Raw genomic sequence first — 11,871 nt, 5'->3', positions numbered from 1 at the left:
TCTAAGATATGCAATATTAATTTTAAAATGTTGTATCTTGTCTCATTCTGCTCATGTGGCAAAAAACATCGGCTATTTTTCTCAAATTTTAAAAGTCGAATCAACAGAAGCCTTTTTGAGCCCTGGGATAGGAATTTGTCAGTAAAAAAAATAATAAGATTGCCCATGAATTTTTGCCATTTTTAAATGAACTATTTTTATTCATGAATTTGTGCAGACTTTCTAGCTTTTACCCGTGGCTTCGCCCGCGTGAATTAAGCAAGGAAACATGTTAATCGCAATGAAAGATGTCTCCTTTCAGAATCTTAATTATATATACATATATAATTAACACATATATCTTAATTAAATTTCAAGAAGATTAGTTATTAGATTCAGTAGATAACGCGTGAAGAGCGTCAATGGTCGAATCGGTAAGGTGCCTGGTTAAAACGCGTTTGTGCATAAAGGCAGCCAGTTCGAATCATACCGCGGCCATGTACCAGTGACTATTTTCGAAGTACATAACTTATATTAGTTTACATACTGACCGATAGTCTTACGATGTGGGAAAACATGGTGAGGAAACGGGCACATTCTTGCAACTGGATGTGGGACCATATGATCCAGTACGCATTAGGTTCCCCTGCAAATATTGCGGAAGTCAGATGGGAGTCGCTTCGTCTAAAACCCGACTCACCCAATCAAAGATCCCTGGTCAAGGGCTTACGAGTATCCTAGGCTCCTCTCAAGAGTAGTGAAGATGCAACTGGGATTATAGCCAGGAAGAAGAAAATAACGCGTGAAGAGACAACAAACAAGTAATCTTAATTTTGCATTTATAAAATTAGCTAGAATTAAGATATGTTAAATAAATTATAATAAATTAAACCATTAAGTGAAAATGTCATAATTTTTATTTGTGGGACGACAAACTTATTTATTATGCACTTACTTCAGCTTATACTCTTACGTAACTATTATCAATCATATGGAAGAAGTATTTGTCTGAAATAAATAATATACTTTTCCACCTAGAATTTACAAGTTAAAATATTCGTAAATTATTTCAGCAAGATTTATAAATCAAACGTAAAAACGGGACTGGCACACAATGTACCTACGAACAAATTCACTTGGGAATTTTAAAATATAAGCTTGGATTGTTTTTGATTGTAGGATATATAGTAATAAATGCTTTCCAGTTATATCTAGACTAACAAGTCAGAATTAAACCAAATTAAGCTAACGACAACTTCATTGGCGAGGTCCTGATAAAGCAACCAAATATTTTGAATGTCGTTTCTGCTGCGTCAGCACCAGTTTCTTTATTGCATTCTCCAACCACCTTCTTCAGCGCTAATCTTGTTTCGTTATCAATATCTCTAGGAAGCAACTCTGCAACTTTTTCAACTCTCACGCGGCCGTTCTTCTTCGCATACCCCAATTTGTTGAAAGTACAATTGATGAATTTTTGCAACCTTTTGTCGTCATTCCTGGCGTATATAGCCGGGTTTCCCAGTCGGGGAAGAACATCAGGATTCACGCCGGTCTCAGCCATACAATTTAATGCTGATTGAACTATGTTTGGAGGGACGCGAAGAGAGTCCTGTAATTATGATATAAATTCAATAAGACCAAATGTTTACTCCAACTACTAAACTGTAAAATTTAAGTTTGACAAGGTTTTAGTGCAATATGGTGAACACTAATAAGCTGAGGAAAACCTGCACATAATTTTTTTCATCACGAGGTCAGACGGGAATTCGTGTAAAAACTAACTTACCCAAAACATTATCTTACAGTCAACCTTTGGCTTGTTTGGCTTCAAATGTAATTACATCAACGAAATTAAAGCAGGCAATATATTTATTACAAAAATATTTTTTTCAAAATTGTATGCTTACTACACTACTTATTCCTAACTGTTCAGGGAATATCTACCACTTGTCTAAATGAATTACTGAATCATTTAGGACGTCTAAACTTGGTCAAGTGGAATCATGCTATAGGATTTAATGTTCGGCACATAATGAATTAACACTCACCTTTTGTGCACTTGCGACACTCGCAAACAAACACATCAACAAAACAAAAACATAGGTCATGTTTACGAAATAATTTTAGTTTTAAAAATGAGGAAATTTCGTAAGACTCTCAGCTGCGAGTGAGATGAAGCTGAAACCTATGTCAGCATTTATACCTCGAGTTAAATACGTCACGCGCAATGGCGTACTTACGTTAGAGGAAAACTATAAAAATGACAAAAGATGGGTAACACAAAAAAAAATTAAATTAAAAAAATATGATATACGAAGATCATTGAATTTAAAAAAATCCTTTCTACGCGGAGCTCATGCCATATTTTGCCTGGAGATAAATACTACGGTATGCTAAATCTGTTTAGTATTTTAGTCAGAGCACCTTTTAATGACAGATTTTTTTGTTGATGGATTCTTTATTTTACACTTTATTATTCTACCCCGTTATGTATCAATCAGCTCTTCACTACTGTGTTATTTTATAAGATACATGACATAAGAGGCGCGCATATTGTAAACCAGTGCCCAAGGCGATTTTTGCACAAAATTACTCCCGTAAAAATGTACCTAGTGTAGTGACACATTAATTCCAGTACTTGTCATTATTTTATAGTCTCTTCCATGTAATTGTGTTAAAAAACATCGTGGCATCACATTGTTTTATAGAACCAGTTTAGTCGTATAAAGACAGAGCTGAGGAAAATCCAAGGTCCATTTTTAATCCTTCTAAGCATACTTTGAACTGATTATTATTTAAAAAACAAGGTTTAAGTTGTTTCCTGGAAAAAAATTGATGTGTCCATTATTCTCAGACGATCAATTAAGGACGCCAATTGGAAACCATTTTTTTAAATGATGATTGTTGAGATGAAACATCAATAGTCTAGCCTATATAAATACTTATTAGGTAGTACATTATAAATTAAGTACATACTTATAATGTTATTCTTCTGTGTATTTATGTAGCCCGGATGTGATCTTCTTTAAAATTATTTACCGCGCTACGAAGGGGTGAGTATGACTATAATCCATGTGATACGAAATCCTAATCAAAATAATTCTTCTGACGTTTTCTACGGCGGCATTCTCCCTATTGAGGACTTTGAGTCCACTTATGACTGCTACCACGAATAATATGGGCAGATAATTAGGTAAATAACTATAGGGCTCTATCCTAAGGTATCCCGACAAATCTGGCTCACACTCGGAAAAACTAACGATAACACACTCTCGCAAAACATTTATTTACCAGTAAATAATATCAAATAACACTCACAATAAAACAACGTAATATTCATAAATAATTTAAATAAGGACATGACATGAGAATTTATCAAATTACATACTTATAACAGAATGTGTGATTTTGTTCCATGAGAGTAACATTTGAAAACTTCGAAAGCTGTTTCTGCCGCATTTTTTCCTGTCTTCTTTTTACACCCTTCCAACAGAGTTTTAGCCTCCCCCTTATCAACTCCCGCAGGTAACTTGGCTAATGCCGCATCTACATTTACTTTGCCATCGCGATCTACGATACCCGCCTTTTGGAAGAAACATAGTATGAAATTCTTCAACGCTTCATCGTCTTTGAAATTTCCCTGTTTGGCGTCTTTCAACACTTCAGGCTTCACCCCCGTTTGTTTCATACATTCCATAATGTATAAGTGTACCTTGTCTTTTTGAGTTTGAGGCAGTTGCACATTCTGAAATGAATTCTTTACGTTATTATCAAAGTTCAAACTACCTTATCGAGCTTGGATAAAGAGAGCTATGAATGTCGATGAAGCGAAAGAAGTATGCAGAGATCGTGGCAAGTGGAAAGATGTATTCTCTGCCTACCCCTCCGGGAAAAAGGCGTGTTTTTATGTATGTTTAAACACAATCTTATATTTGACGTCTTTGTCACGGGACTGAAAGAGCCAAAAGTCACAAAACTTAAAATATGAGGCCAATTTCATTTAAATGGCTTATTTTAGCTGAATATTTCAGTCGTTAGAGTCTGATAGTAACACTATGCAATCTTACAATCTCAATTCTATGATATTTAAGAACTGAATGAAAACATTGTCAAAAATTAAAAATAATTCATAATCTTTGGTTAGCATTTTGATAAAATTGCATTGCCTCACGTTTTTTTCCCCCAAACCGTTGTTAATTATTAATCTACGAACATCTTCAGAAATATAATTATTTACAAAATACCTACATGTGCTTGAACGCCCAACACTACCACAATAAGACACAAAAAATAAATGGAATACATTTTAGCAACTGAACCAAACTAGTTTAATATTAATATTGAAGTGGCATGCATCGTAGGGCGCTCATTTATACAGATCTTTGAAGGAAATCAAGACAGTAAACCACTTTACTTAGGAAGTCTATGCCCTATTTGCTGTCAATGTTACTAGTTATTACGGATAAGTAGGTATTTAAAGAGTTTACCTACCTATGCATGCATAAATTACTCTTCCCGAGTTGTCAAGTTATTTAGGTAATATACTTAACTGTTTCACGCGAATGAAGTCGCGGGTAAAACCCAAGCGAACTATTATATGCTATTTAATTAAGAGATCCATTCTTATTCATGTTGAGATGGTTCGGTCATGTGGAGAGGATGAATGAAAACAGGTTGACTAAGCAGATATACAAGGAGAGTGTGGAGGGAAAGGTCGGGGTGGGAAGACCTAGACGAACATATCTTGATCAAATTAAGGACGTCCTGGTGAAGGGTCAGGTCAAAAGTGCCCGAAACCGCCGAGCTTGCATGAAGAGAGTTATGAATGTGGATGAAGCAAAGGAAGTATGCAGGGATCGTGGCAAGTGGAAAGAGGTAGTCTCTGCCTACCCCTCCGGGAAAGAGGCGTGAGTTTATGTATGTATGTATGTATGTATCCATTCTTAATAGAGTGGAGCCTGTAATATACGAGTAATCTAAGTAAAATTAGATTCTACATTATTTTTAGTGTCAACCAGTAACAAGAAAATATTTTTTTATATTGCGGCTTAACCAAGTAGACTCTATTTTAGATAATTTTTTAAGGTTTCCATTTGACAAGTAAAGTAAAGTAAGTCATGATGAAATCGAGAAGGATTAATTTATTGTAAGTTGTAAAAAAATTGTCATTTTAAGTTGACTGGCAGTGACATTCTAAGTGCTTGTCCAGCCCGTAGACATCCGTCCAACTGGCCTCAATGCATTTAAAGCAAAGCTAGAGAACTAGTTTCCATAGATTATAGAAAAATATACGTAAACACACACAAAGAGGCATCAGCAGGGTGGTTAAGGTATCCGAACCAAAACTAAAGGTTGCCGGGTTTAAAAACCACCAATATGAGTTGTAAGCTAACCAATGCTCTTCTCTTACAGAGAAGAAAAAATTGATAAAGAAATGATTAAAGGTAGAATCCAGCGAGGCTTTAAAGGAACACAGGCATATGTTTCTTCCTTTTTCCCATTTCTTTCTTGTTGTTTAACTTTGAAGCCAGAAAGAAAAAAACATATACTTTGTCAAGGCTCGTAAATAATGTACAAGGGACTCTGGGATCTTCCACAAATACGACAATATAATAAAAATATCAAGAAGAAAATAAAGAGTAAATTTTTATCTTTACTTTATTTAGAACTAGCTGACCCGCGCAACTTCGTTTGCGTGTATCCCGCTACTTCGACAAATACAGTCAACGCACCAACACATATTGGATACTAATTTTCAATTCACAATAACTTCTCTTTCCCTTAACCGCGTTTAAAATATTAAAATGTTTTTTTGGTTTCTGTGACTCTTCTTTGATCGCCCCCCCTATCAGTTTTTGGAAAAAATATTTAAGTAATGTACAGATTTTTTTTTGTCTTATAGGGACGCTACCCCCGCCGCCGCGGCTGGCCCGTACCGTGCCGCAATACTAATATCGTGATATCTCCTAAACTATATGTCTAAATAACACACTGTAAACTGCAAAAATAATCTAAATTAAATGCTCGTGATGATGAACTTACTTATTTTGATAAGGATATATGTATTATTGGTTATATCACCAGTTAAACATCACCCAACGAATTAAATGTTTTTTTAATACAGAAAAGTAGTTTTTGTGACTTAAATAAAAAAGCTGCATATATGTCATCGCGGACTTTTTTGTAGAACTAATAAAGACCAATGTTTTTGCTATACATTGTTCTTACTTGTATCCAACGGTATAAGCGGCGCACGCACAAATGCATTCTTCAATTAGATTTTTTTTCTGACTTCTTGGACATAAATCGCTATAACTCAGCTAATATAGTTTCAATGTATTTCAATTATATATAAAAACCTGTCGGAGAAAATACTCTTTCTATTAGTGAAAACCGCATCAAAATCCGTTGCGTAGTTTTAAAGTTTTATGCATACGAAGGGACTACAGACAAAATGGGCGACTTTGTTTTATACTATGTAGTGATAGTGATAGTGATGATGATAGATAGTTTATTTATATCTAAAAAAAAGGAACTATACAGTTGGACAGGAAATTCCTAGTCCATTTCCCACACTAAAATCAAGCGACCTCTCCTGTTTCTCTATCAGACAATTTTTTTCCTTTTTTTTAAGTCAACGCTTAATTTAATCACAACTAGCAATCTTTAAATCTCCTATTTCTGCTTGATTTTCTAAAATACGGAATAAAATTCGAATGATAAAGCATTACATCAAGTTGAAGATTCAAAAGAACCTATATACCGGGAAATATTTCATATGCTCATTCAGCTGTTTCAATCGTTGGATAATTACCGCACCTTGTAACAAAGTATCCAACTATATATATTACCTACTTGAAATCAATTAAACTATATCGGATTACAAGATCTACTCGTACTGACGTTAGCTATAAGGATTATCTTAATTTTTTCTATACCTATACTAATATAATATACCATATAATAATTACCTACGATACGATATAGGTAGTGGTATCAATTTGAACAATGATTTGTTTTAGTCATGATTTTATAATTTTGTACAAGTTGCATAGTAACAATTAGACATTCATTATAAGCAGAAAAGTTTTAAACATACCCAACATACGAAATGAACAAGTAATATAACTATGTATAACGTATACGAAAGAAACAACCCAAGCTATATAAGATCGATATTCATACATTCGGTGTTCCAATTTTCTCTATGTACAAGCATATAAAGTAAGGTCAGTTAGGACAAAAATTAGCACAGGAGCTAGGAATCCGTAGAAGTGGCAGGGGTCGTCAACCCATGTTAATAAAACTGCCGGTACATATTTCATTTTCAGTAGGTACTTACATACAGCGCGAAATCCATTTATTGCGTTAGATTTAGTTTAGAGGGAGAAGAATCATAGTAGGGTGTCCAGAACTAGGATATACGGCTATAATCATGTAATAAAAAGAATAGCGCGTCCGCCGGGAAACGTTGGATGCGGGTGGCCTACGACAGAGTGAGGTGGAAGTCTTTGCAAGAGGCCTATGATCAGCAGAGGACGCGCTACGGCTGCAAGGATGATTATAATGAAAGAGAATAGCTTTGTCATTTTATTTGTAACGATTGGTATGATATTTAGAAAAAGGGTTTTGTCTTCAAGTTCCTAATCTTAGGTGTTACTAAATGTTTTGCTGAGTTAATTCAAAACTTTTTTATATCTAACTAAATAAGATTACAGAAGATTAAGATTAAGATATAAAAAATATAATTGGAATGTTCAATATGTACCACGAAATTTACTTTCAGTAAAATAAAAAAAATGTTTTATCACTCTGAAAATAACACAGATTAAGTTGTAAGGTTTCTTCCGAAGCGCCAACCCCGAACGACGTACGGACATCAGTTGTCGCCTTATGTTTGTATAGAATACTTTAAGGATCACTTAAAACAAATTAAATAACGTACCTACCTACTATTATTATCTATAATTAAGTGTTAAGTGGTAACCTTATAAAGTATGTAAGTATATGTCGTAATAATATAAATGCATTTGGAAATTTCGATTTCAAGTACCTAACGTTTAATTTACATAAGTATTTAGTATATGCCTACCCCTTAGGGATATAGGCGAGATTTTATGTGTGTGTATATATGATTGAGCTAGCAAAAGTTCGAGCTTGTTCATCATAACGTTGCCGGGATTCGAACCAAACACCTTCAGTGTCACAGGCAAGCACACTATACCGCCTCCGCCATAGAGGCCGTCAATTGAAGATGGCTAGTATCACAATGACTGTTCGAGGTTAGATCTCAACAACTAAATATTATCAGATTCAAAATGGCGGAATCGCAGCCGGATTGCCAGTTACGCCGAAGACGATCTTCCGGAAACCCTAACCTACCTCTTCACCTCGATGTGGGCTACCAGATAGACGAGGGAGGCCCCAGCCAAGGGACCCCGTCTCCCAGCAACAAATGCCCGCCCAGCTCTCGCCGGACCTCGCAAGCATTACGGGATTTCAAAAATAAACAGCAATCGTTTGATATACAAATAATACAAGTAAGTTTATTTGAACATCTATGAACCCATATGGTCTTTTACATTTTGGTCGCGGTTTGTCTTGAGTAACACGAAGCAAAGTAGGTGCACACCCATACTTATATTAAAAATGTGTTTGTTTGTCGTCTTTCACGTCAAAACCACTGAACCGATCTCCATGAAATTTTGCATTCAGTACGGCGAAGGATATAGAGTACTTTTCAACAACGAACAGCAAAAAAAAAACAGCCACGAGCAGGCAAATTATAATATAATCATCATATATCATAAACGTACACATTAGGTACATCACACCTCTTCTATGGAAGGGTAGTCAGAAACACATCTTCTACTTGTTACGTTTTTGTTTCATCCACATTTTATCCTATTTATGCAAGCTTTAGGATACCCTTGACTTGAACTTTGGCCAAGACGTTCCCGATTTGATGAAGGTCTAGACTTTCCACTTGTAACGTACCCATTGGAAAATATTATGGAGGGATAAAATACTAAACTTATTATTAATTTACTTTACCAATAGGTCGAAGAATGTGAAGAAGAAGAAATAACGATTGACAGTGACGATGAGGGTGAAGATAACGCAATCGCTAACGCCGACCGTCCCGTGACCCCAACGCCAATACAAGACTTCGGAGCCAATGTCGTGTACGTCGAAGGTAAACATCGATTATATTAGCATAATCCTTGCACTCTTGTCTCTAACTACCTTTTAGATACCTACTAAAGTATGTATGAATTATTCGCAGAGTGCCATTTCAAAATGCAAACTTGTTGATGAAATTTTAGTTGGGGTGGTGGGGTGACGGGTGACGTTGCATCAGTTTTAGGGTTGCTTTTCAAAACAATGCAGACACTGATCCAATTGTTATCATGTATTAATGTCTCGGTGATTTATTTTTCTTTTTTATAAGTACAAGATATAACAATGGTACCTACAGTAACCTTGTTAACATAATTTTAGCTGACAGACGTTGAAATGCGGTCTAATATGATTATGAGATTTCTATTTTCGGTGTACATTTGTCCAAGGTTGTGAGGTTATTATAGAACCTGTGAGTAAGAAACTTAATCATATGCCATACTAGCAGTGCCCGTACTACCGATGTACCTAATAATAGACACCACTTACCCATCGATAAATAATATACTTACTTGCCAAGTGTTATTTGTACTTTTTTACTTCATTTTATTAAGTGTTAGTCAGGTATTATTTAAATACTTACCATTCTCCTCCTTTATTAAGATTTCTCATTGCCCCAAGCAGATAAGAAGTAAGAATATATTGAATACTATCTGTTGGCCGCGACTTTGTCAGCCGTAAAACAAAATCTGTGTGGTAAATAGTCCACTCTCACCTGTTTCAGGTCCTCAGGTCTCAGACTTCTTGAAAGTGAATGCAATTGAACAAGACGGCTACACGGATGTCTCAGACGCAGATAGCGAAGAGGAGACCGACCAATAAACAGGAACTGAAGAAATAGTATGGCAAATTTCGGTTATCCAAAACTGAAATCTGCTTATAAATTAACGAGACATCATGACGTCTCTGTCAGTTTAATTGATACCAAACAAATCTATTTAGGTATAAATCGAAAATGTAAGAACCAGTACATTACATTATAATTTAGCAGACTCCTCTCACGTTAGTAAAAGTAAGATACATAGGGGATGTCTTTTACTAACGTGAGAGGTACGGTGCTTAAAATAATAAAAAATACGTAAAAGCCTGGATTTACACGATATTTCTGAGAGGAACTTTTTGCCGTCGAATTGTCACTGAACGCCACTAGACGGAGCGCTTTAAACATTCTAAGTAGAAACCGTCCCGCTTAGCATGCGTATTTTTGCAGGGGGAAAGTACCAGCCAATTCTCATTTTCTATTATTCTTTGGGGGCCAAAATCTGTCATAAATCGTCTTGATACTTTTAATTGTCGATGACTCTTTAGGCCCATACAGAAAAAAGTACACCTACATTTCGTATCCTTTCTTTACCTTGCCTTATCGATCTTCAGTCCGCCAAGCGAGCGTTTATGGCTAAGACTTGATAGATCAAGTTTTCCAAATTCAATGAAAATTCGTCTCTATTACAATGCCACAGAATTCCGTGCAAGATAACTTGATATAGGTACTGTTGACATCTATCTCTTATTCTTTTCAGCCTTGCTCAACCTTAAACATAGTGCAGGCCTCCTTCAGTTTCCGCCACTTTTCCATATTTTGGGTCAATAATCATCCAATCATTTATTTAAAAAAAAAATTTATCTTGCATAGGATTATATTTTGTAATAAAAAAGTTATCTCAATATCAAGTAAATAAATTATTTTGTCTAGTCTTAGAAATGTATCAATTATATATACATACATTGCAGAATTAATAAATACTTTGAACAAGTGATTTCTATACTTTAAATATTAACATACATAGAGATAGTCACGTCTATATCCCCTGCGGGGTAGACAGAGCTAACAGTCTTAAAAAACTGAGAGGCCACGTTCAACTGTATGGTTTAATGATAGAATTGAAACTCAAATAGTGACAGGTTCCAAGAAATCTACTCAAAGAATCCAAATCTATAAACCTATCCCTTAGTCGCCTTTTCAATATACATGGGAAAAAGATGGTTTGCTTCATAGCATGAAACCAATAAAATAGATGTGTTTTACATCATCAAAGTGAGAAGGTACCGACTAGGGATGTCACGAATGTCACTTTCGTCGCATTCGCGAATGCGGATGCGAATGTGAGAATGCGAGTGCGAGTGCGAGTGCGAATGCTAGGTAGGTTTTAAGTTTAGATTGAAGTTTCATAGTAAGTTTTTTTTTTATTATTTAACAATTTAGCGGTAGGTTCACCAAAAACGAAAACTACAAACTAAATTATTACTGGTAAATCTACTTATATAGGTATTTTTTGTTTTTCGGTTTATTCAATATTAAAATTTTAACAAAGGTATATTATATTTTAAGTATTGTAATTTTGCTGCCTTCTCTCCCGTAAGGCGATTTCGCAGTGGCTGATATATAAGCCCGGCTGGCTGCACTGAATAACTGTTCACTCTGAACGCTAGCAGGGGAGCACTTAGATAATTTTGGGCCAGATCAGTCAATTTATCATAGTACACTCCGCGCATGCGCCGTACGACTCGCCGCCGACGCATGTCGCGACCTGCACACATTCGCATTCGCATAACATTCGCATCGATTGATGCGAATGCGAATGTCGATGCGAACATTTAAAAAGATGTGAATAATTCGGATATGCGAATGCGAATATTCGTGACATCCCTAGTACCGACGCTTATCAACCGATAGCAAAATGCAGTTTTATATAACGTGGTTGCAAAATTTTT

At 35.5% G+C, this 11,871-nt stretch overlaps 3 protein-coding genes across 4 annotated transcripts; 1 reads left to right on the top strand and 2 right to left on the bottom strand.

Moving 5' to 3' along the window:
- Positions 1-863: 863 nt before the first annotated feature.
- On the bottom strand, positions 864-2,142 carry LOC106138201 (uncharacterized). The gene is made up of 2 exons (XM_013339288.2): positions 2,028-2,142; positions 864-1,588 (listed from the first exon to the last, which is right to left on the bottom strand). Exons 1-2 carry the CDS (start codon positions 2,085-2,087, stop codon positions 1,220-1,222), a joined length of 429 nt encoding a protein of 142 aa, XP_013194742.2. The 5' UTR covers positions 2,088-2,142; the 3' UTR covers positions 864-1,219.
- Positions 2,143-3,367: 1,225 nt separating this feature from the next.
- Positions 3,368-4,300, bottom strand: LOC106138146 (B1 protein-like). The gene is made up of 2 exons (XM_013339199.2): positions 4,228-4,300; positions 3,368-3,724 (listed from the first exon to the last, which is right to left on the bottom strand). Exons 1-2 carry the CDS (start codon positions 4,282-4,284, stop codon positions 3,368-3,370), a joined length of 414 nt encoding a protein of 137 aa, XP_013194653.1. The 5' UTR covers positions 4,285-4,300.
- A 3,824-nt stretch (positions 4,301-8,124) lies between these two features.
- LOC106138145 (uncharacterized) lies at positions 8,125-10,785 on the top strand. Of its 2 annotated transcripts, XR_009657248.1 has the most exons (4): positions 8,125-8,519; positions 9,040-9,175; positions 9,884-10,067; positions 10,680-10,785. XR_009657248.1 is itself a non-coding variant. In XM_013339198.2 (3 exons), the coding sequence occupies exons 1-3, from the start codon at positions 8,298-8,300 to the stop codon at positions 9,979-9,981; spliced, it is 456 nt and encodes a 151-aa protein (XP_013194652.1). In that variant the 5' UTR covers positions 8,125-8,297; the 3' UTR covers positions 9,982-10,557. The 2 variants fall into 2 exon arrangements, 1 of the variants encoding a protein (XP_013194652.1); XM_013339198.2 differs by lacking the exon at positions 10,680-10,785 and having other exon boundaries at positions 9,884-10,557.
- The last annotated feature ends 1,086 nt before the right edge of the window (positions 10,786-11,871 follow it).

The sequence above is a fragment of the Amyelois transitella genome, chromosome 3 (genome assembly GCF_032362555.1).
Source record: "Amyelois transitella isolate CPQ chromosome 3, ilAmyTran1.1, whole genome shotgun sequence".
Lineage (NCBI taxonomy): Eukaryota > Metazoa > Arthropoda > Insecta > Lepidoptera > Pyralidae > Amyelois > Amyelois transitella.
The sequence above is the reverse complement of the archived record's forward strand: the minus strand, read 5'-3'. Positions and strand labels throughout refer to the sequence as shown.

What these genes read in the sequence shown, in the direction of transcription:
- LOC106138201 (XM_013339288.2), bottom strand. Translation starts at nt 2,087, where the DNA reads ATGACCTATGTTTTTGTTTTGTTGATGTGTTTGTTTGCGAGTGTCGCA. An exon ending in GTGTCGCAAGTGCACAAAAG is followed by an intron (nt 1,589 to 2,027) that starts GTGAGTGTTAAT and finishes TCATAATTACAG; the next exon opens with GACTCTCTTCGCGTCCCTCC.
- LOC106138146 (XM_013339199.2), bottom strand. Translation starts at nt 4,284, where the DNA reads ATGTATTCCATTTATTTTTTGTGTCTTATTGTGGTAGTGTTGGGCGTT. An exon ending in TGTTGGGCGTTCAAGCACAT is followed by an intron (nt 3,725 to 4,227) that starts GTAGGTATTTTG and finishes AATTCATTTCAG; the next exon opens with AATGTGCAACTGCCTCAAAC.
- LOC106138145 (XM_013339198.2), top strand. Translation starts at nt 8,298, where the DNA reads ATGGCGGAATCGCAGCCGGATTGCCAGTTACGCCGAAGACGATCTTCC. An exon ending in TTGATATACAAATAATACAA is followed by an intron (nt 8,520 to 9,039) that starts GTAAGTTTATTT and finishes CTTTACCAATAG; the next exon opens with GTCGAAGAATGTGAAGAAGA. An exon ending in CAATGTCGTGTACGTCGAAG is followed by an intron (nt 9,176 to 9,883) that starts GTAAACATCGAT and finishes CACCTGTTTCAG; the next exon opens with GTCCTCAGGTCTCAGACTTC.